This window comes from Cebus imitator, unplaced genomic scaffold (assembly GCF_001604975.1).
Source record: "Cebus imitator isolate Cc_AM_T3 unplaced genomic scaffold, Cebus_imitator-1.0 Scaffold10, whole genome shotgun sequence".
NCBI classification, from domain to species: Eukaryota; Metazoa; Chordata; class Mammalia; order Primates; family Cebidae; genus Cebus; species Cebus imitator.
In genome coordinates, this window is record NW_016107325.1 from 4,377,297 (window position 1) to 4,402,863 (window position 25,567).

The 25,567-nt window shown below is 38.7% G+C and overlaps 1 protein-coding gene across 2 annotated transcripts in view; it reads right to left on the minus strand.

Annotated features, from left to right (window-relative positions):
• PLA2R1 (phospholipase A2 receptor 1) overlaps positions 1-25,567 on the minus strand; it is a 144,810-nt gene that overhangs the window by 90,656 nt on the left and 28,587 nt on the right. For both annotated transcript variants that reach the window (XR_005203317.1, XM_017547637.2), the window contains exons 4-10: positions 23,684-23,857; positions 19,327-19,440; positions 18,689-18,832; positions 13,107-13,301; positions 10,544-10,701; positions 7,130-7,228; positions 3,724-3,836 (exon numbers count right to left, since the gene is read on the minus strand). Coding sequence is in view for 1 of the 2 variants with exons in the window: in XM_017547637.2 (XP_017403126.1) it covers positions 3,724-3,836; positions 7,130-7,228; positions 10,544-10,701; positions 13,107-13,301; positions 18,689-18,832; positions 19,327-19,440; positions 23,684-23,857 (997 nt within the window). In the remaining variant the exon portion in view is untranslated. The remainder of the gene's footprint in view (positions 1-3,723; positions 3,837-7,129; positions 7,229-10,543; positions 10,702-13,106; positions 13,302-18,688; positions 18,833-19,326; positions 19,441-23,683; positions 23,858-25,567) is intronic.

Sequence of the window (25,567 nt, forward strand, 5' to 3'; positions counted from 1 at the left end):
GAATTCTGACTACAATATGAATGAACCATGAGGACATGCTAAGTGAAATAAAGCAGACACAGAAAAACATAATTCCACTTATATGAGATACCTAGCATAAACTCACAGAAACAGAAAATAGAATAGTAGCTGCCAGGGTCTGGGAGGAGGGGAGAATAGGCAGCTATTGTTTAATGGGTACGCAGTTTCAGTTTGGGAAGATGAAAAAAGATCTGGAGATAGATGATGGCAGTAGGTGAACAACAACGTGAATGCAGTTAATGCCACTGAACTGCACACTTAAAAATGACCAACACAGTGAATTTATCTTTGTGTGTGTGCTATGTATATTTTACTACAATAAAAAAAATGTTAGCTGCAAAAGTGTTTTGGGGAGATATGACAGTTGCAGGAAAATGGCAGAGCTGTAAAAATGCTTTAAAATACTGCACATTTAAGCTTAGGAGAGGCACAGTGGCTCACACTTATAATCTCAGCCTTTTGGGAGGCTGAGGCAGGAGGACTGTTTGAGCCCAGAAGTTCAAGACCAGCCATGGCAACAAGGCAAGAATCTGTCTCTAAAAAAATTTAAAAAAAATATTAGCCGGTCATGGTGGTGCGTGCCTATAGTCCCAGCTACTTGGGGTGCTGAGGCAGGAGGATTACTTGAGCCCAGGAGTTTGAAGTGGCAGTAAGCCATGAAGGCATCAATCTCCAGCCTGGATAACAGAGTGAGACCCTGTCTCAAAAATAAATTAAAATAAAGGAAACCTAGGAGAAAATGAGATATTGCAGAATTTCTCACTTTTGGCAAAATTCACAAAATTGAATGCCATTTGGAATATTTTGTGCCAATACTCCATGGCTGATTGATTCAAAATTTAGATACACATGGATTTAGCCAATTATCTGTTATAAATTTGGAACTCAAGTTTTACATTCATGCTTTGCCTGGAAGCAATGTAGCCAGGCCTGAAAAAATTTTGTAACTGTCAGCAAGCAAATAAAAATTTGTTATTCAACAATAAGGACCTGTTTTTCTTCCCTTCTCTATTCTGCAAAGTGTTCAAAGTCCTAGACCAGAAGCAGTTTCCTGATCACAAAAGAAATAAGTAATTTGTAGCAGGTGGTTCTAATTGAGCCCATCAAACCTGTCATTCCATTGTGCAGAAGAGTGGAAAATCAATTAGCAACTACAAGCTTGGGTACTGAACAGTGACAGGAGTGTCTTAACTCAAACAGGAAATCAGTAATGGAAGAAAATGATTACCATGGCCGCTAGTGGACACTGCTGGATCTGAGAGACTTTCAGTCTACTGCCCAACCTTCTCAGACAAAAGGCACTGTTGGAGAAAATTCCAACATGTACTGTCAGCCAAAAGCAGTACAGTGTATATCCTTCCTTGTTTCTTCCCTGATGGGGTCTGAATGATTAAAAATCAAGAGCACTGGCTCTTCAACTCATGAGTCCTGTGTGGGAGTTACTGCTTTGAATGTAAACATGTTTTGGGGGTAGCATTAGTGTATGTTAACTGACTTGGACAGATGCCACATCCCTGCTCACGTGTACTCCCTCAGGGCTTGGTTGATGACAGGCCTAGGAGGCCAAACTGGGATAAAAACAAACTTCCCAATGCCACAATTCTGCTTTAGAGTTGGAGCAGCTTCTGGCTATTCAGTTGCCAGCTACTGAAAACAGTTTACCAGAGGAAACATTTAAAGTATTCACAACATAGTCTTGTATCCAGTTTTGGGGAAAATAAAATAGATTTTTTCCCAGATACTTTCTATCATTTGTATGAGGTCCCCAAAGGGCTCATAGAATATGAAGCATTTGTTCTAACACATTTCTGCCTTAGCCTGGGTCACTTTGGCACTGTGGGTTATCTGTAATGTCACTGTGAGCTTATCCATTTATTGTGTTATTCTACCTTCTTTACTTATTTCCTGGGTCTGTGTTCTATCTCTTCAGCTGCTGGTTTTCAGAAACCACTGGACAATGATACCATACCTCTTATTTCTTGTGTATAGCATGTCAGAGTTTAGTATAAGGCCTCTCATAAAATAGGTATTCAATAAATAATTTTCTAATCAACTCTTGGCTATTAATTTTTTATGTGGCCAGATAACATATGAAAAGTAATTAACACAGTGCCAGGTATGTAACAGGCACTCAATGAACATTAAGCAAAAAAAGAAAAGAGACTAAGATATAAAAAGCAGGTGAAACAATTAGACTTATTTATTTATTTTTTTGGTAAAAAACATAATTAAATTTTAATGAACAAAAGAGCATACAGCTTCATTGGTCAGGCTCCTGAAAAGTTTAATTTTGACTCACTGATTGAGGGACTTCCAACCCAAGGTCCTCTTGGAACCTTTTGGGTGAGTTAATAAATTGATAAAGGCTTTCTTCTGCCTGTTAGCTAAAGCTGGGAGGAGAAAGGTAGAACTAAAAACAATGCTGAGATACATTAAAGGTATCGCTATATTCTGACAAGAGGGTCTCCTGAAGCAAAATTTTTGCCAGGTGATTTAGTTTGCCAAATGCTATCAATCCATTCGTGAGTGTGTGTGTGTGTGTGTGTGTGTGTGTGTGTGTTGTGTATTCTTGTGCATTGCTTGGAATAAAAGCTGGGAAAGGAGTCAAGGAAGTAAGAGGGTAAGAGGAGGAAGGACATACTGGCAGCTTTGGATGTTGACTTCTGATGTGGGACGAGCAGAGAAATCATACAGGAATTCCTCTACAAATTAGACTTACTTGGGAAGGATCTCTAGGTAAAACCAGTTGTCCTATTTGCTGATATTCAGTGAATATTTTTAAAGGCAATGGTCCAGGCGAATAACTAAATGATTTGCTTTGCAGGTGTACTTTCTTGTGGCACCACTCGAGTTCTACCCTGCTTCTGTCTTCCCCAGGAAGAGTTGGTCTCCCAGGTGTCCCAGCCCTCACTGCCTTCCTGGCATTGACAGTGATATGAGATCGTCTTCACTGTTGGTACTTTTATCCCCTACAAATATTATGCATCAGTAGCATGCTGCAGATTGTATGGATTGTAAAAAGGGCACAGTCTCTGTGCCAGCATCAGGAAGATATATGTGCACAGAGAAGTCTCAATCTAAATTAAACAGACAAAGTGCTGGTGAGGCATTTGAATATCCTCCACATTTTATTGTTTCTTTTCTGCTAAAAAAGACCCCATACAACTCACATACATTACATTTAAAAAAGACTTGTTAAATAATGTGTTTCAGCTGGGCATGGTGGCTCATATCTGTAATCCCTGCAATTTGCGAAGCTGAGGCAGGTGGATCACCTGAGGTCAGGAGTTTGAGACCAGCCTGGCCAACATAGTGAAACCCCATCTATACTAAAATACAAAAATTAGCAGGTTGTGGGGGCAGGTGCCTGTAATCCCAGCTACTTGGGAAGCTGGGGCAGAAGAATTGCTTGAACCCAGGAGGTGGATAAAATCTAAAAACAGCTGAATATATTAGAAAAGCTGGATAATTAAAAAATCTTTACAGAAAGTAAAATTCACCTTAAATTTTATTATTTATTACTCAAAATCAATTCTGGAATAACATAGTATAATTTAAATTAATCTCATTTAAATAATTTAATACTTTGATGTATAGCATGATTTAGATTTTGACAAGTTATGATTGTAGCTAGATTTTATCATTCCAAGAGCCCTCACATCAAAGCAGTCTTGTTTCTGTTTAAAAAAATGTTTAATTTACCTGTTTGTAATGGTTACAAGTGCAGGAGGACAATAATAACCACTGGAAGCTTGGTCAAAGCTTCGAAGGACTGTGTCAATTTTATAACAGAATCCACCATGTCTCTCCCATCCCTTAAAAACATAAAAGGGAAATTAAGGGCACATTCTGATTTAGTTAAATACCAAGAAATCTTCTTGCATACTCTTTTACCACCTACATAACTTTCTTCTCTTACTCATTTAAAACTCCTTGAGTTTTTGTCTTGATATTTTTATATTTATTCTATCTGGTAATGCCATTAACTATAGCCTTTTCCACATTTATTTATTATCTTAAAATCTAAATTTTTTAAATTAACTTAAAACCTTAAAACATAAAACCTTAAAAGCAAATGAAAATAAAAAGGCAGTCATTCAAGATCTCTCTCTCTCTCTCTCCTCTCTCTCTCTCTCTCTCTCTGTGTGTGTGTATGTGTGTGTGTGTGTGTGTGTGTGTGTGTGTGCGTGTGTAAGTCTCTCTCTCTGGCTTACAGAATTTCATATAAATGGCCCTGACAGGAGGGTAGAAATTAAGTATTGGCTCTGGAGTCAGAATGCATGGGTTTGAATTCTGGCTCCACTACTGTGCAACCTTATTTAATATCTTAGTTTTTTCATCTATACAATTTGAGGATAATAATAGTATTTATGGGGCTGTTCTGAGAATCAGAGAAGGACAACACAGACAGAGATTTTAGAATTGAATAGAGGGCAAAGAGAACATGAACAAAGAGAATAGATGTATCTAGATAATATTATAGATTTTTTTCAACTTTCATACTGATTATTTCATGTTATCCCACTGAGATTCATTGAGATTAGGGACTTGGATAAAGTCAAACGAGTGGATCAGCTGGGCCTGAAACCCAATTCTGGCACAGTCCAGGATGGTCTTGGTTGGAGCATAATGCTTCCAAATACAGAATGGCCAATATTTGTGTTTTTTCCTTTTCTCTTTGGTGGAGATTATTCCTAAATTAACTGGCTGGCCTTTTAGAGAGGAAGAACGTAAGCTTTGGCACTCAGACAAAAATGACAAACATGTAGATCTATGTCTTAGCCCTGGGAAAATGAAGGGTGGCGCTATTCTTTGAAATCATGTAGTACAGTCTGTGGCCATACCACTCTGAACATGCCCAATCTCATCTGAAATCATACAGTACAGAAGACATACATTCATTAGTCTTCTATATTTAAACTGAGCTATTTTAGTTCTTTTTTCCCAATGTTACTAAATCACATCATTTATATCTATTTTAATTTATTCACCAGTTTTAAAACACTTTTTATTTTATGCCATGCCAATATTTGCCAGCTTTTGATTACTTATAAAATGATTTCTCATAAATTTCTTGGAAAAGATTTAGGTCTTGCAGTAAATTAAGGAAAATCTTAATTTAGAAATCACCTATGTTAGTTCAAACATATCATTAACTGAGGTGTGAAGCACAGGAGCTCCCACATCCAGCCATCTAGGACCTGCTCTGAACTCACTTCCTTTCACTTCTACTCCCAGTCTTCTCTCTGTGAGTAACTGACAGCTCCATACAGCTCCTTCATGAATCTCTCCAGGGTATGAGCAGGGATATTAGACTGCTCCTATACTTGGAAGGACAGAGAGAGGGAGGCTGGCAACTTGACTTTTCTGACAATGTATTTCTTCTTCATTAGTAGTTTTTAGATCATAGCCTGCCTAGCAAAACAAATTTAAAAAATCCAATAACCGAACAGGCTCAAGAAAAGGGAGGGAAAAAAAGATGCAGCATAGAATAATTAGAAAAACAGACTTGTTACTTCAAGGCTTTGTCCACACAATGAATGTGGGAAGGATAATTGATTATATCAGTTAACTCTTTGTATGCTAGGTGCCATTTCATTTTTAAATGAAAGGATGGTGGTGACAAAACTGAAGGAATTGCTCATATTGTCCAATCCCCAAAAAAGTGACTCAGAAGGAAAAACAAATCACTTTTTTTTTTTTTGCTTTGAAATTATCGAGATCGAATTTACAAAATGATTTTTTCAGTGCATGCTGTTTAGAGAATTGCATTGAAGCAACTTTCTAAAAAACAGAAAACTTTCAAAACCATATTCATAGACTGATGCATAATAAAATTAATGGAAATTTCCTCACAAAGCTGGAGAACTGGCTATGAACTCAGAAACTAAATACTGGTAATGCTGGCTGGAAAAGGGAAGCAGTGAACAAAAGTTTGAATAGAACATCAGTTCTGTTTCTGCAGTGTAAGAAGTTAATTGTCCTTTCAACTAAAATAAAACACGTTGTTTCCCAAAAAGCCACAGTAAGACAAATCCCCCTACCCTTGCCCCTGCCTCGTCTTCAATATTTCAGATGAGGCAGAGATTAATCAGAGATCAGCTATAACTAATTCAGAAATTGTAATCATTTGCTAAAATGGTGGCATGTCAGCTATGGCACATCTATTATCCAGCTAGAGTATGACGAGTAGTTCACATGTTTATACATTGATTAATGAATAAAATGAAGATTCTAGAGGGATGGGTCATTGTTCAATTGTAACACAAATAATTGGATTAGAAGAGAAAATAATTAAAGCAGAGCTGCATAAAAACCAGGTCTGGAAAACTGTTGAGACTGATACAGCATAGTTTACTCTGAGGCAAAGAAACAGTTGTTCTCTGACATCTCACTTGAAAGCTAGGAAAACCATAGGTTGGGCATAGTGGCTCAAGCCTGTAATCCCAGTACTTTGGGAGGCCCAAGCAGGCAGATAACTTGAGGTCAGGAGTTCAAGACCAGTCTGGCCAACATGGCAAAATCTTGTCTCTACTAAAAATACAAAAATTAGCTGGGCAGAGTGGTGCATGCCTGTAATCCCAGCTACTTGGGAGGCTGAGGCATGAGAATTGCTAGAGCCTGGGAGGTGGATGTTGCAGTGAGCTGGGATGGTGCCACTGCACTCTCCAGCCTGGGTGATGGAGCAAGACAAGAAAGAAAGAAAGAAAGAAAGAAAGAAAGAAAGAAAGAAAGAAAGAAAGAAAGAAAGAAAGAAAGAAAGAGAAAGGAAGGAAGGAAGGAAGGAAGGAAGGAAGGAAGGGAAGGAAAGAAAACCAAGTTTGAGGGCATCACACATCACAGGATAGTCACTGTACAGATGGTTTATCAGGATCATTTACATTTTTAATCTCAAAAGAAAAGTAATGCTATGTAGAAGATCAAAAGACAGTCAGGACTAAAAAAGAGGAAAGAAAAGAAAGGGAGGAGAGAGAAAAAAAGAGAAAGACAGAGAGAGAGAGGGAGAGAGATAGGAGAAAGACGGATAAATTCACTTTAAATTGATGGTGGAATTGATATTCTAGCTATGAAGTCCCTGTGCCTAAATTGCAATGTTAACAGCACTCACCTCTTGACATCCTGATTCAGCATCAGAGAGGACCTGGCCTGCTTTCTTGCAAATATAAAGCAGCGTTTCTTCACAATTTTTGACTTTCCAGTGTCCCTCCTAAGAAGAAAAATGTTACCAGAGAATGAATATACTCTGTGCTGATGCTGATGGGCAATACCAATTCTTAGAAATAAAAATATGATTAATAATGTGCTCCCACATGGGATGATGTTTCAGGCAGCACCCCACTTTGTCACGGAAAGAGTTAACACTTTGTCTAGGGATGGGAGGCCCCTCTCTCCAGCACGAGTTTCAAGATGTGTGATCTGTAACTGAGTAGGCAGGAGAGAGGGTGCAACTAATAATAACCGGTGCTTCTTGATTGCTGCCATGAGTTAGGTTTCATGCAGGGTGATTTTCATATATTATCTCAACGTTCCAGGGAGGTAGGATTATTATTCCCATTTTAAAGGTTAGAGTTAGCATTTGACATGGTCCTAGAGTCAGTAAAGATTGGAGCTAGAATTGATACCAAGGTCAGCCTGGCTTTTCATTAAGCTGCTTTCAATTTTTCCATGAAAAGATGGGATGGAGCCATGATTCTCAATCTTGAGTGTATTCCAGAAGCACCTGGAGGGCTAATTGAAATGTAGATGACTAGCCGCATGACCAGTGTCTCATTCGATAGGTGTGGTGGGGCCTGAGAATTGGCATTTCTAACAAGTTTTCAGGTGATGTTAATGCTGCTGGTCTGGGGGTCACACTGTGGGAACCACTGGGATGAAGCCATCCTCTTGACCAAGTGAGAGTGCTGATGCCCCTCTTCAACCACTTCTAAGTGTTACATTAAATGCTTTGCTGCTTTCACATATATACGTGATGCCGGGGAAATTCCTACAAGCTGCCGTGAAACATCCTATGTAATACTGGCATAACTGAAATTAATGTCAACCTTCAATGATCCTTTCATCAGGAATTCTTCACAGCACCACCCCATTTCCTTTTTATATGCTAGGCAGATACCTTCATGTCTTTCTCTCATCCTATCTAAAGCTTCTTTCAGGTCTTTCATTCATAATGATATAATAACTGCTAACAGATTAAAATTTTATCCTCCCACAAAGCAGAACCTTAGGCTAAAATTACACAATTTAAATTCCAGGTGGTATTTCATGCATCCAGAGTTTTAGAAGAATGTGGAGCCCTTCCAGGACCCTCAGAAAAATACAACATCCAAGGCTGACTCTTTCATCTGTAAGAGGAGCCCTGCATTGCTCCCCATGGAGTCTTCCAGCAAACTATCCAGTTACAGGATACCGTCAGGCATACTGCAGTTAAGAACTGTTAGATGAATGGAAGAACAAATGAATTGTTTCCTAGGCTCTCATATTCAAATTTGTGTCAACTGTGATTCCGTAACTTGTTCATTATAATAATGATATTCATACTGAGTTCTACTCCATGTCAATAAATGTTAATTTTTACACATCTACTATTTAAGGAGCTTCTGAGCTGCCAAAACAGGGGCCACAAAGTATTACACTTACAGCATATCCTGACATATCCAATACCATTAATACCTATCCTCAATCTCTTAAAAAAAAAATCCCCATTCCTGCCAATAAGAAATGATCACCTAAATTATATCAAAACCAATGAACCAATAAATCAACAGATACTGTAGAACAAATCGTGGTAGGTCAGGCACAGTGGCTCACACCAGCAATCATAACACTTTGGGAGGTTGAGGAAGGTAGAGTCTGGGAGTCTGAGACCAGCACGGGCAACATGAAACCCCATCTCTGCTAAAAATACAAAAATTAGCCAGGCATGGTGGTACAGGCCTGTAATCCCAGCTACTTGGGAAGCTGAGACATGAGAATTGCTTGAACCCGGGAGGTGGAGGTTGCAGTGGGCTGAGATCACACCACTGCACTCCAGCCTGGGTGCCAGTGAGACTCTGTCTCAGAAACAAACAAACAAAACACTATGGTGGATTTCAGCAGAGCTAGACCCAGACAAACGTTTAGAGGTATTATTTCTCCTTCTTCACATGGGGCTGAGAAACACCGCCTTAGCTTGTATAACTGTTACTGCGCTGTACAATTGTAATTTGTCTATGCCAGCATTAAAAGATGAAACCATGAAACATGTCACAAAAGTTAAGTGCTTAGAAATGCTCCTGTTTGGCTGGCATAATTACTTTGTCAAGCCACGTCAGTAACATTTAATAAACTGCCTCTTGGGGGAACTTGACAGAGTATCCTGGTGGTTAGAAAGAATAAGGATATCTACCAAGTCCCAACAACCTCCTGAAACTCAGCCAGTGCATTCAGCAGCTATCTTGATCAAAGAGATTAAGTCTGTTTTAGACATAATAAACTGTTCAAATGGCTTGGGATTAAACTAATTCTGTATAATCAGGTGCTTTAGATAAATGAGAGACTAGAACACAGGGATGAGTGTGATGTTCAGGCCACTGGGACCACTCCACACACACGAGGAAAAGAGCAAGATTTTTTTTTTGCCACTGATCCACAGTTTTCAAAGAGGTTGCACACACTGTTTAAACCCCTTTATGTGAATAAGATAACAGAGCTTAAACACTATCCCTCTCCAGAGTAATCTTCCATCCCTTAGTTCTTCCCTTCTTCTTCATCAAGGCAGTCAATGGCACCACTATCCACCAAAGCCATGGTTGCTCAAGCCAAAAGCTGAGTTCTCTCTCGCCCCCACATCTAACTTAGCAACACCTCCTGTTCTCCAAAGCACACTTGGATCTGTCTATTTCTCTTCACAGTCACTACCCTAATTCAACTCCAGAGTAGCCCCCAAACTGGCTTTTCTGCTTCCATTTTATCCCTCTCCTAACCATTTTCTGTGCAGCAGCCACAGCGAATTTTGAAATGTAAATCAGATCATGCCCTTTGTTTCCCTGAAGCACTTTAGTGGTTCCTATACCATGGCCTAGAAACCTGGCATTTTAGAATTTCTGCTGCCCATCTCTTATGACCTCCTCACCACTGGTCTCCTTTTTGATCATTCAGCAAGACAAGTCTTGGTCTGCCTTTGGGTCTTTGCACTTGCTACCCTATGCATGTTCTGCTTAGAATATTCTCTTCCTTTCTCTTTAAGAGGTTTTTTGAAGTCCAAGCTTAAATGTCATCTTTTCAGAAATGCTTTCTGACTGTCCTGTCCTGCCTTAACCCAGACTTTTCACTATCATGTCACATATTTCCTTGGCGCAATCATTACAACTATAATTGCCATGGTTTTTTTTTCTGCGTGTACTTGTTTACTCCCTAATATGGAAGGCCTATAAGGAGCCGGGACTGTGCCTGTCTTGGTCTCTGTCACAACCCAAGGCTCCAGCACAGGTGGCCTTCAGTACAAGATCAGCAAAGTGAACACTGAACAAATGAATCGACTTACAGACTGCTCTGCTGAGACACACAGCTGGCTTCTATTTGGAAAAATTTTGGGTTCAAGTGTGTGCCAATTAGTAAAGATGACTGAAGAGTCATTAGACCATTCAAAGGAAACTGGAATTTTATTGCTGCTCAAACCAATCCATGTTTCTGATGCAGTTTCTGTAAGAGATAAATGTAAATTACTTACGGGATCCTATTATTTGCAAAGGCGATAACACCCTGGAGTTATCAGCAAAGTAGACCACTTCACATGTGATTTCTTCTTTATTTCTTTGTGTGATGAAGCTTGCTTAAGTCTCAGTATAAAATATCTGTTTAAATGTTTTCCCTTCCCTGCTATGGTTTGAATGTTTTTCCCCTTCAAAGTTCCGGTTGAAACTTAATCCCCAGTGTGGCAGTATTGACAGGGGGGCCTTTCAGGGTTGAGTGGGTCATGAAGGCCCTGCCCTGATGAACGGATTAATGGGTTAATGGATTAACTGGTTGTCATGGGAATGGTACTGGTGGATTTATAAGACGAGGAAAAGAGACCTGAGATAGCACACTCAGTCCCCTCTCCATGGGATGCCCTGTGCTACCATGGGACTCTGCAGAGAATCTCCTCCAACAAGAAGACCCTCTGCAGATGTGGCCCTTTGACCTTGAACTTCCCAGCCTTGATAACTATAGGAAATAAATTTCTTTTCTTTATAAATTACTCGGTTTCTTTGTATTCTATTATAAGCAACAGAAAATGGACTAACACACTCCCATAATATCCAGATCTGCTTGATATAGGCCTTGTAAGTGAGACAGAGTGTGAGCTAAAGCCAACGCAACAACAAAACCTAAGCAAGTTGGCTTCCTGGGGCTCTGGTTTCTGCTACAACCATGTATGTATGTTAGGTAGATCTGAAAAGTCTGGTTTTGCTTCTGCCTAGAGAAAGGAAAAATAGGAAGTCCCACTGGATTATGAAAAGGGCATGAAACAAACAAACTTTTAATGATGGCCTAGCTTAAAGATATGTGTTTTTTTTTTTTCCCCAACAGATGTTGTTGAGGATGCACAAAAAGGAACACCTATACACTATTGATAGGAGTGTAAATTAGTACAGCCTTTATGGAAAACAGTATGGAGATTACTCAGAGAACTAAAAATAGAACTATCATTCAATCCAGCAACCTCACTACTGGGTATATACTCAAAGGGATAAAAATCATTATATCAAAAAATAATTTTTGATATAATGATTTTTTTCCCTGTACACATATGTTTATCACAGCATTAATCACAATAGAAAAGATGGAATCATATAAGTATCCATCAGAGGAGGGTTGGATAATAAAATATGGACACACACATACACACTCACACAAACACACTATAGGATATTAGCCATAAAAAAAGAATGAAATCATATCTTTTGCACAAAGGTATGGCACTTGCGATTCTGCTAAGTGAAATAACTCAGAATGTCAAAAACTACATGCTCTCACTTATAAGTGGGAGCTAAACAATGGAGACACATGGATATACAGAGTAGGATAATAAACACTGGAGACTCCAAAAGGTGGTAGGGTGAGATTGAGGGTTAAAAAATTGCCTGTTGAGTACAATGCATGATGGGGCCACTGAAAGGCCAGACTTCACCACTGCAATATATGCATGCAAGGAATAATCACCTCTTAAACCTGGTTTTTAAAGTATGTTTTTTCCTTTTAATTTTTTCTGCCATAGGAAGAAAGGAGCGAAACCTCTTAAAGGCATTGAAATGGGGTTGCTGGAAAAGTAGTTAAAACTTGGCAACCTAGGTAGGAAAGGACCCTATGTGACTCAAAGAGATGTGTAAGTGCCCTTGGTGAGATAAGCAGCCCATAGGGTTCTTTTAATCCCAAATGTGAAGGATTCGGAAAAATAACAGAGAAGGATGCATGTTTTTACTCCAACTAAAAGCTAACAATTGAAAAGGTCATCAAAGTAGATCCTGGTAATCTTTTGTATTTTTAAAAACTGAAAAATGAAATCAGTAATTTCAGTGGTTTTCCAGCAGAAGTTTATGTCAAATGCATGACACAGTGAGGAGCAGATCCACTTTGATGGACTCAGGCTGGGTGGAAGCCAGCATCCTGAAACTCCTATACATGGGGTACAGTCTGACCACCTCACCAAATAAATTACCCATGTTCACTGGCAAAAATTGTTTAAATCCAATTATTTGCCTTAGGGATTCCCTGTATTATGTGGATTACATGCTAACAGCACACTACTGCTGTCTAGTGGCCATAAAGCTAAATTACAGGTTTAGCTTATTCATCCCAAGTTTTAGGAAATAAACTTTCCTACTTTAAAAAAAGTTAAAAATCATCTAATATATGTGGCATATGTGAAGATGTTACAAAGTTCTGAACATGTATTTTGTAAAAATTCAATAAATTTAAATTACTGAATATCATTTAGAAACTTTAAATATATGTGCCATGAATAGCCACTTTTAAATAGCTTAAATTTCTTTTCAACTCTACTAATAAAAGTAGTTACTACATTATATTTTATACCTATTAAACCAAAGGCAGTTGGGACTCACCATCTCCAAGGAAGGTTACAAGAAACTCCACTTCCGCTAATGAGGTTATCTCTATTAATGCACTATTATCAGCCTGGCAAGAATGCAAAGCCTCACGCCAGGTCTTTTCTTCTTTCTGAAGTTTGTAGCAATTACGATTGTAAGGATTCCAGCCAGGCTCACAGTGGGTCGCATAATATTTCCAAGCATCTTTTTCTTTTTAAACCAACAAAAAACAAGGTCATTTTCCACAATTATTTTAACATTACTTACTACAGTTTATGTAAATTGCCATCAGCATGATTACTTTAAAAATGTGAAAAACAGAAATACACAAAATGACGTAAATCATGGAATTCTAGATCTTCAGAGTTGAGAAGGGCCTAATCTATGATCTAGATCTAGATCTAGGATCAAATGAACCTCAGTCTTTCATTTTCCAGATGAGCTAGTGAAGGTACAAAGAAGTAAGGAGAGGAGGGATGGCAGCAAGATGGCCGACAGAGACACCTTTGTCAGAGGCCTTTGAACAACAGCAAATCCATCTTGTTTGGGGGCTGATTAAAATAAGACTGAGACCTACTGAGCAGGATTCCCAGGAAGTAAGGCATTCTAAGTCATAGGATGAGATAGAAAGCACAATACAGGTCACAAAGACCTTGCTGATAAAACAAGCTGCAGTAAAGAAACCGACCTAAACTCATCAAAACCAAGATGGTGAGGAAAGTGACCTCTGGTCATCTTCACTGCTTATTACACAATAATTATAATGTATTAGCATGCTAAAAGACACTCCCACCAGTGCCATGACAGTTTACAAGCCATGGCAACATTAGGAAGTTACCCTCTATGCTCTAAAATGGGGAGGAACCCTCAGTTCTGGGACTTGTACGCCCCTTTCCCAAAAAAGTCACGAATAATCTACCCCTGTTTGGCATATAATCGAGAAAGAACTCTAAGTGTAATCAGCTGAGTAGCCCAAGCTGCTGCTCTCTGCCTTTGGAGTAGCCTTTCATTACTCCTTTACTTTCCTAATAAACTTGCTTTTTCCATTTTAGGGATTTGCTCCAAGTCTTTCTTGGGATCTGGATCAAGACCCCTTTTGGTAGCACCTGGAGCTCATCCCTGTCACAGGAACAGCCAAAGTCATGAATAAATGACTACATTTTCACGAAGGCAGCTGAAGAAGGGTGCTAGAGCACATTAAGGGAGTAGCAGAAACAATATGGAGCACAGAAACCCTTGCCACCCCCACCACCATCTCCCAAACCCCCACTGGAAGTAGATTAGAGCAAGGAGGGACTTCTCCCTGTAAGGAAAGGGTGAGCAAGTAGACCCCAGCAGCCTCCAACTCCATCAGATTGGGGATGCCTGCAGTCCTCACAGGCACTAAGCACAGTTGAAGGGGATGCTTGGAGTCTACAAGACTATGCTTGCCCCAGAGAAAGTTCTGACGCTGTAACCCTGTCTCTCTGTGGCCTATGGGGCTACTACACTGCACCATCTTGAAAAAGGAACCTCTGCTAGAATGTCATGTTCTGCTCCAGTGGTAAGTAGTCACAGCACCCTTCCATCCTTGAGGCTTTGTAACCACTGCACTACTTTTATCTCGTGGCCCACCATTCCCATGCCAAACTACTGTGGGGCCCTCACTCTACCTGGTATGGCCAAGCTGCCACGAGCTGCTCCATCTACCCTTTCTGGTTGTTGCTGTACTGTGCCCCTCAGAGGCTGATCTGGCTCATTACCCTGCCTCCAAAAACATGGTGCCTTGGCTGCCCAGAGCAGTCATGTTCCTAGTGTGTGTGCTGAAGTGGTGCCCTGCCTCCCAAGGAATCCCTACCCTGGCTGCCCAGAACAGTCACATGCCTGGTACCTGAAGTGGCTCCCAAATCCAGGGGAAACAGTGCTTTAGCTGCCCAAAGCAATCATAACCACCAGCACCTAAGCTGAATCAGCCCCATCAGGGGAGAATGGATGCCTTGGCTGAGCTGAGCAGCTGTGCTTCCTGGGGCTTAGCTGATGTGTTACCGTGCATCCAAGGGAAACAGCATTGGCAGGGCTGGGACATCCTGCCCTCCACGCCAAACAGCTATAGCACCCTGCTTTCCTGGAACTGGACTAGTCCCACAAAGCCTGAGCTGCTGAGGCACGCTACCTTCCCAGGGAGTGGAGTCATCATTTTGCTGCTCCTTGTCCCCTAGGAAACAAGCCACAGCTACATGCTACCATTCCTGGGTCCTTGCTGCTACGGAACCTGATCTCACAGAGCCTGAGATACTGCTGTGTCCTACCATTTCAGGGTCTGGAGTCACCAATGCCTGATGCTTCATCCCCTAGAGCTTGAGTTGCCACTGTGCCACACTGGTTCTGGTTCCAAAATTACAGCCCTGCTCTGTTCCCTGGAGCCAAACCTCCAGAGTACCCCTTCTTCCTTAGAGGTAAATATATAGTCAGGTTCAGAATACTCAAATACTGTAATGGTGGTCTGTAAATGATTTATATCTCTAGTTTGAAGATTAAAGTCAAAATTGTCAAAAATAGGTTGGGCACAGTGGCTCATGGCTGTAATCCCAGCACTTTGGGAGCTGAGGTAAGAGGATTACTTGAACCCAGGAGGTCGAGCTATGATCATGCCACCATATTCCAGCCTGGGTAACAGAACAAGACCCTGTCTCTAAAACATAAATAAATAAGGAAATAAATAAATAACCAAAATGGTAAAACATAACTATAGCTACAATAAATTAAGAAATACACAATATTAAAAGATGTAACTTGTACAATAAAAATTTTAACCATTGTGGGTAGGGTAAAAATCTAGAGTGATTGTATGCAACTAAAGTTAAGCTGTTAGTAGTGTAAAATAGTCCATTATAAGATGTTTTATGTAAGCCATATGATAACCACAAAGCAAACAAAAAAACCACAAAACAAACAACAAAACAAAACTATAGCAGATAACTGATAAAGAGAAAGGAATTAAAATTTGGTACACACACCAAATCACAAAAGTAAACAATAAGAGAGGAAGAAAATAAATCTATAAAACAACCAGAAAACGATGAACAAAATGGCAGTAGTAAGTCCTTACCTATGAATAATTACTTTGAATGCAAATTGATTAAATTATCTAATCCAAACACAGAATAGTTGAATGGATAAAAGGTTACTAGGGGTCAATGAGGGAAAATGAGCAGGGGTAGGATAAAGGATACAAATAGTAGATATGGAGGAAGGACAAGTCTGAAAGTCTACTGTACAGCATGAGGTTTATAGTTAATGTGGTGTATTCAGGATTTTTGCTAAATGAGGAGAATATAGTTGCTCTTGTCACATTGGGGGAAATGAGTAACTAAGTGAGATGATGGATGTGTTAATTTGTTTCACTATAATAACCATTGTACTATATATATGTATCCTATGACATCATGTTGTATACTTTAAATACACACAGCAACTTTTGTGCTAAAAAATAGTAAAAAAGTAAAGCAAACAAACAACAACAAAACCAAAGAAGTAAAGAGTCTTAACAAAGGACATACAATGAAAGCAGAGTGTTGGGGCTAGGTATAAAATTTAACAGAGCTGTTCATTTTTGAAACCTTTTTACATTTAGAAGCATTATGGAAAACTATTTAAAGTATTCCAAGGATTTTATACATAGTGTATGAGTAAGGTAGATATTTATCCCCAGCTGAAAAGAGCCTAAAACTCTGATGACTTCCTCTAAAATGGGGATGACAAATAGGTTTCACTTTGAAGATAAGTCTGAGTGTCTGTGGCATTGCTCTGGACTGATAGGGACTCTGAGTGGGACTTACAGGAACTCAGTGCCATGATGCTTTGGACATTGGAGGCCAGTGGTGATGCATATAGCTGCATTTTGACTTTCCTTTCTCAGGAGTTTGCCCCCAGTCTGATGATGGCATTTTTACCTTATTTTATTAACCACAACTAGGTGCCTCCATTAAGAACTAATTTAGTTAAACTAAATATGATTTCACTGCTATTTGGGAAGCAAAACTTTCTTTTAAAATTGTTTCTAGGACTCCGACAGCAAATTAGAATCATGGCCAAAGAATGTTAGAACTTTATATATTATTGACTCCAGAGGTTTTCAGCCTAAAAAAACACTCACAGAATCATTTTTAAACATGGAATTTTAAGCTGGGCGTGGTGGCTCATGCCTGCAATCCAGCACTTTGGGAGGCCCAGGTGGGCGGATCACCTGAGGTCAGGTGTTCAAGACCAGCCTGGCCAACGTGGTGAAACCCCAACTCTACTAAAAATACAAATATTAGCTGGGCATGGTGGTGGGTGCCTGTAATTCTAACTACTCAGGAGGCTGAGGCATGAGAATCGCTTGAACCTGGGAGGTGGAGGTTGCAGTGAGCCAAGATTGTACCATTGCACTGCAGCCTGGGTGACAATAGCAAGACAAAAACAAAGACAAAAACAATAACACGTGGAATTTTAAAGATGATCTTCTCTGATTGAAGCAGGGGAAGCACAAAGGTTGAAGCCAGTGGACTCAATCAATCTGCAGAAGAATTTCTTGAACTTGAAGCAACAGCAAATAATCCAAACAAGCTAACTTAACTACTCCCATTTCTGGTCTTCTGATCTCAACTAGCAGATCAGAAGGATAAATATAACAGAATAAAAGAGGGGTGGCAGCAGGGAATGCAAGATGGCATAATAAAGAAAGAAAAAATGAAGAGAGAAGGAATGGAGAAAGGAACATGAAAGAATGAAGAGAGGGAGGGAAAAGGACAGTAACAGGTGGTAGTAATTTCAGCAAACTCCTGAAACAATGGAAAAAAAACTGCACGATGATGCTTCTTTCCCCAGGTTGCACCTCATATTCTATAAAACTCCTAGGCTTAGCTATTTAAAGGAAAATGAAAGTTAAAACCAAATTGTAAGGGACAATATTTAAAAATGATAATTCAGCTTATTTTAAATCTAGAGTTTTTTTCTGATTATTTTTGTAATGATTCTTTAAAAAATGGTTATACTTTTATCTCTACTTTCTGATTTAAGACATTAATTCTCACAGAAACTATAGACCTTATAGAGGTCATAGACTTTAAAAACAGAAATAATTGGACTTCTGGTACTAGATTGTAATTAGGTATTATTTAAGTATCAACTCCATCTAAAAGTTCTGCATGTGATTTCAGGGAGGAGATGGTATTACTAATAAGAGATTCAGAGTGTGGCAGAAAATCAATGAAGCAAATAATTCTATAAAATTGTTTTCTAAATTATGTTTAATTTTTAGGGGAACAATAACTAAAACTCAACACTAGAATAGAAAAATAAACATATCTTATTTTTTGGATCCAGAATAACTAATAGTACAATTTTTGTAAAAGACAGGAAGAAAATGTTTGTTATGCTCATTTTATTTCAGTTTTTAGTAAAAACCTAAATGCATTTGTTAACAAATTCATAGTCCCTTTGACGTAAATTTTTTTTTATGTAAAGATCAACTAGCTTTAGCTAAGTTTACATTATGAACTATTAGCAAAAAATAGAGGAATTTACATATACTGAGAGGACAAGTAAACAACATCTAACAACTTAAAAACACTTACCAACTATTTCATGATCAATGTGGTTTAGATATTTTTTACATATGTATGGCAAGGTGGACTCACAATCCCGACTCCTCCAGGCACTTGGCATAAACAAACTAAATGTTCCACAGTGATATTCAACAAATGGCTCAAAATTTACCTCTGAAAATACAATGAGTGTGTTTAATGTTAGAAGCAAACGCATTTAGTTTAATATATATTGAAATGTAGTTTTGGCATCAAGGGGACAGCCCTTCTATTTGTCATATATAGTAGATACTATAAGATGTTATATCCTATAAGATGTTATCTATGATTTTGCAGGCATGTCAATTAAATGATTTCCCAAAGATTCCAAAAGACCCAATTTTATTATTTTAAAGTAGAGAGATATTTTGGAATTTGTTGCTATTTTTAAAACTGCAGACTGAAATCTTGGCTTGCACTCAAACCTTCCTGCAACTTTGGCTAAAAAGCTTATCTCCTTGGTCTCTATTTTTTTGTTTGGAAAAGCTTGCCTTAAAGGAATTCACTCAGGCTAAAAGATGTTTATAAGTTACTCTCACAAAAGCATGCCCTATGTGCATGGGAAATGGTGCTGTGTAAGGCTGCAGGATGGTGCCACATGATGAAGGCAAGGAAAACACCTCGGATACCTGGGCTCCAGTTCAGGTAGTTGAGCGGCGTTCCATCAGACCACTGCCAGCCAGCGTGTTCATCCAGCTGATTGAGACCGATCCACACCTCCACTGCTTTACTGCTCACGTGCTCTGAAATGAAAATTATGGAGCTTCAAAAAAAAAAAAAAATCCAGTATTACATGTCTTTCTTGCTCTCCTGTTCCTGAATCATGGAGTCAGAAATTAATCCCAGTCAAGGACAGGAAAGGTGCACAGAATGCACGTGGTGCTTCTGAGTGATAAAGCTGGTTCCCACCATCTTGAGGAACAGAGCAGCTCACTGACTGCTGTTTTTCAGCTGTGAATGCTTCATGCAAGTACCTAGAAATGTTGCCTTTCAGTGGCTGTCAATCTAGACAAGGATGCAAGGTTGCACGCTTGAGGCCGTCTTACTTGAGTGAGCTCATGAACTTAAAGGTTTCATAGGGTGGAGGAGCAGGTGTGTAGGGTCGCTCCCAGAAAGTAAACAGAGGCACGTCTTCAAAGCTAAAAAGGTGCGCTGAAGGCCAGGCGCGGTGGCTCATGCCTGTAATCCCAGCACTTTGGGAGGCCGAGGCGGGCGGATCACCTGAACTCGGGAGTTCAAGACCAGCCTGGCCAACATGGAGAAACCCCATCTCTACTAAAAAGACAAAAACAATTAGCCGGGCGTGGTGGCCTATGCCTGTAATCCCAGCTACCTGGGAGCCGAGATCGCGCCATGGCACTCCAGTCTGGACAACAAGAGCAAAAAACTCTGTCTCAAAAAAAAAAAAAAGTGTGCTAAAATAAGTAGATCAGCGAGGGCTGTACAGTGTGAGAGCCACCAGGAGTTGTCTGCTCAAGAAGAGGGACCAGAGTGTCTCAGGGGATCCCTATCAGGTCGGGACCTAAGGCTGTGTGCAGTGCAAACTGGAAGCTGCTTACATAGCTTGAGGTGGGAGATTTTATGGCAGGCTAGCTCTGTGGTCCCTGCTCTTAACCAGTCCACCACAACTTGCAGTTTAATGCAATACCATTTTTGTTATGGATACTATGAATAAAAACATGCATTGATGTGCAGAAAAACATAGTTATCAAAGTTATAGAATTACGGAAATTTTTCTTCAGTTTTTCTTTTTGTGCACCTACATTTTAAACATTATTCCAGAACAAATAGGTACTACTTGTGCAGTAAAATTTTTGGGGGGGGGACCAAAACCCAGTGTCAGAAACTTAATCAAAGTGGCAATTTTGTGAAACTTTGAAATGTTGCCATTTACTCATCTAATCTACAAAGGAGAGCATTGTTCTCTTACGATTCACCCGCTTCAGAGCCCAATTTATTTTTAGTCAGATACAGGGGTCCTGCCTGAGATCAAGACCCTGATGGATACGGGTTATAAACAGGGTGACCGTATGCCCCAGTTTTCCTGGAAAACTCATGGTTCATGCTGCTAGTTCCAGAATAATTATTAATCACAGTCCCTTTTACTCTCAAAAGAGTCTCAGTTTGGATGATAGATTGTATGATTGCCCAGGTTGTGAAGGTTATTGTAGTCATATAACAAGGCTGCAGCATCCTCAGTGATGAGACATTTCAATACAATTGTGAAAAACTCAAAGAGCCTAACCCATTTAAAAAAGAGAAAAAGGTGCTTTATAATTTTGAGACTCCCAGAAATCAATAAACAGAAATAGCATGCTATACATGGGTTTCGCCCTTCCAAATTTCTGTGGCATTCACATGGAATCTCTTTTTAATGTCCATTTGATTATTCCTTTCAATATCACCATTTGATTAAATCATTTAACAGGTCTTATGATGATAAGAAGTGAAATGGATTGACAAGGCAGGGAGAAATTTTCACATTTTACATCCAGACAAGTGCCAAGTGATATTTTAAAATCAAGTTAAAATATTAAAACATTAATTATTTTAATCTTAGAATTGTTTTGAATGCCAATTGTGCAATCATTTTAATAATAAACATAAAAAATCATTGTGCAATTTATAATCTGTGTCTGAAGGCACAAAAAACCCATCTATTTACCTTTAGGACTAAGCTGGTTCACAATACTGTAATAAGAAGCTTGAATTTAAATTCCTTTGGATATTTCTTGGCATTCATGACAGCTTAGATAATTCCTTATACCATAGTATATGTTCACCAGAATTAGCAAGAAACATTAGACTATTTTCATCATTAAAAAATACCTTGGTTGGAACAGGTTTCTGCCTTTATGAATAGACTTCTGTTTTTCCAAACATTTCCCAAAGACTAATTATAGAACTGAGGTAGTTAAATCAAAGTTCCTGACATGTCTTATTTTTAAAATTGTGATTCAAATTTGATGAATAAGTCCAGACTGTCTCATGAGAAATCCTGGCAGTTAAGATAGATAATTGTAATTCATAAATGGTGTGCAAACTTTTACATAAAAACCATTCCAGGCTTATAATGATTTTGAAAATTGATGTTTTCCTGCACTATGACTTACTCAAATAAAATTCAATAATAATTTCTGACTTCTGCATAGCTATGGGGAAAGGGTGGGCACGCATTGTTCATTTGTTGCTTACAATCCTTCTGGAAGACGTTAATGACTTTCAAAAGCTTGAAAATGTGCTTACTTTTCCATCCAGTGAACCCTCTTCTTCAAACTTATAGAGAAATAAAGGGGGATGTATGCACAAAGATATGTGCAGGGATGTTTTATAATATCAACAAATAAATAAATAACAGAACAAATAGTTTTATCAGTATCTCTAATAAAAGGAGATTCGATCAATATATTACCACGAACCTGTACTACTTTGTAACAATTGAAAATTATAATGTAGATCTATATTTATAGATCCAGGCCAATGTTCATTATATGCAGGTAAACAAAATAACTAGATTACTGAATTGTGTACACAGTTATTGTTAAATGGTTAACACACACTGAGTGTTTATTATGTGTGCCAGGCACTTTTCTCAATTTCCCCTACATTAAAATATGTAATCCACACCAAGGATTTGCATTATTATTATTTCCACTTGGTAGGGGGAAATTGAGGCATAGGGTGGTTAAATCAGCTGCTTGAGCAACCGCGGTACTCAAGTAGTAGAGGCAGGATTTAAACCTAGGCAGGTGGCTCCCTGCTCCTAACCACTATGCGATAGCTGCCATGTTTTTATTTAATTTTTTGTTTATGTGTTTTGATATGGAGTCTCATTCTGTTGCCCAGGCTGGAGTGCAATGGTGCAATCTCAGCTCACTGCATCCTCCGCCTCCCAGGTTCAAGTGATTCTCCTGCCTCAGCCTCCTGAGTAGCTGAGACTATGGGTGTGTGCCACCACGTCTGACTAATTTTTGTATTTTTAGTAGAGAGGGAGTTTCACCATGTTGTTCAGGCTAGTCTTAAACTCCTGGCCTCCATTGATCCACCTGCGTTGGCCTCCCAAAGTGCTGGGTTTACAGGTGTGAGCCACCGCGCCTGGCTGCTGCCACATTTTTATATAATATCATTTTTTATATATACTATATATGTACACATGCATTCATATATTTTTGCAGAGAAACACAGTTATCTCTGGATTATAGAACTATAGGAACTTTTTCATTGGTTTTTCTTTCTATATACCTGAATCTTAAAAATTATTCTAAAATAAACATGTACTATATATGCAATAAAATTGGACAAAAATTGGCATCAAAAACTATTAATAAAAATGACTAATTTTGTGATATTTTCTAATGTTTCCACAAGTTTTTAAAGAGGTGTATGTACACACATACAAACACATTTAATGTATAAAGGAGAAGTAAGAGGAGAGTTTAGGTGATGAAACATAAGTCTTAGTTTATCAGCACAATTCTTTTAACATATTATTATCTATACTGTTAGTTAACATACATGTGCTTTTGCTTTTCCCGTTAAATTTCAAGAGTTTTTTTTGGTACCCACCAGAAGGCCTATGATGTACCTGCACATGGTGAGTGATAGGTAAGATCTTGTTCAATTAATAAAATGCTTAATGATTTATTAATGAAAATGGAATGGCTAAAATCTCCAGAAGAGAAAAACTAGCCCTTAAATTTAGAAATCTTCCTGATCTACTTGTTAGCATTGCAACTTTCCTGGGTCCCTTGCTGTGGCTTCAAATTCTCTTTTCCAAGGGAGAGAAAATAAAAAAGACATCATTGGATGTCAAATGGAATCACTCAGCGTTCATGGAAAAATTTTCGTTGGGAGTTTTGGGCCATATTAAGGAAATAAAAATATTTTTTAAGAACTTTTTTCAGCATATATTTTTGTACATGTGAAAACAGTTAACAACAGCCTTTTTATTGTATCAATATCAATGTGCATCATCCACCTACTTACCCTTTATGAAATTTTCTTCAGTTTCATCTGTAATACTTAATAGTGCACATCCTTGCATCTGGCATGAAGAATGTGCCTCACTCCAAGAGAGAGATGAAAGCAGGTTGAACTGGTAGCAAATGTGTGAATTGAGGTCCTTCTCCCAAATAGCATCACAACTTACTTCTGCAGAAGCTGGAAACAATGTCCATTAAAAACATCCAAGTCTTATTTTATCTTTACAGCAACATATTTCTAAGAGGAATCTGAATGGAATCATTCCATCTTGCAATCTCTAAAACATCAGTTCCTAATCTATTCTTGATTAGGTCTTTATGATAAAATCTGCATTGTTACTGCTAAGATATGGTCAAACTCTTTCATGATTTACCTAAGGAAATAGAAGAAATCACCAATGAAAAAGTTATGATCGTTTCCAGAATAATAATAGAAACTAGTTTTAAGAGAAGGAGATGGAAGTGAAATATTTGTGAAAAAAAGATCTGGGTTCTTTTGTCATTTGGAAATTTATATTAAAAACTTGTGACTTTAAATGTTCATTTCAGTAGATACAAATGTTATTTCAAAAGGCATTTCTCCCCAAATACAAAATGCTAAAATATAAGGATAGAGTATGAGTCAATAGTAAACACAAGTTTTCAAATAAACATCAAGCACAGGAACACTGACATAAGTTCAAGAAAGTTCTTTCAGCCAAGAGGAATAGAAGCAAGATCCACCTGGAAGACATTGGCTGAATGTCTTTAGTGCATAGTATGCTCAAAAGTAAATTTAGTAGGGTAAGAAATGTGGAGCTGAAGTCCGAAATTTCTTGAAACAACAGAAAATTAAGACCAAGTTTGGGTGCTTTCGCTAACATTTTAAATCAAACTCTGAGGTGAGCTAAGTAGCCACAATAATGATCAGAAATCAAACCCAGAGAATGTCAGAATGTAGAAAATGTGAACCATACTGCAGCATGACTGAAAATGACTGACAGGCAACCAGCGGGCATCTAGGACGGCCTTTCTTAAAGTGTGATTCCCAAAGTAAGACAACTTCAAGAGGCTCCCGAGGAAAATCTGAAACACAATGCATGCACAGCATTCTCTGGGAAATTTACAATGCACAGTAGCATATTCAAGGCTCTGAGAAGTTTTGTAGTAAAGATGTTTAATTTTAATTCAGTGTACTTGAAACTTATTTGACAATAAAATCCTTTTTGTTTGTTTTTTCCTTCTCATAACACTTACTTAGATGTTCCCCTTGGGAAATGTGGAATGTTTATTTTCATGTCTGGTTGCAACACACATTACAGAGGTTTTAAATCACATATAAATCTAAGGTTGTCTGTAGAGTTTCCTGACTGATACATGTGTTTATAGAAGGATCCAAGATTAAAGGAAGGCAGAAGATAAGGCTATCAGCAAGTAAAACTGAAGGAAAGGGGAAAGAAAGAAAGGAAAAAGAGACTGGAAATTTTCAGTAGTCATGTTGTCCTGGTGACTGGAATTTCCCCATTGAGATGGAATGCTTAGAGATTGTTTTCAGTTAAAATGCTAGGCTTTCCCTGATGTGGACAACATACTACTGCGTGTTATCAGACACTAGTTTAGCCATACTTATCCACCATGACAGCTGAGACTATGATGGGAGAGTGGGGGTGTGTTCACAGTTTTCGTGTACATAGGAATCATTTAGGCCAGTCACAGTGGCTCATGCCTGTAACCTTAGCACTTTGGGAAGCTGAAGCAGGAGGATCACTTGAAGTGAGGAGTTTGAGACCAGCCTGTTCAACAAAGGAAGACCCTATCGCTACAAAAAGAGAAAGAAAGAGGCCGGGTATGGTGGTTCATGTCTGTAATCCCAGCCCTTTGGGAAGCTGAGGCAGGTGGATCACTTGAA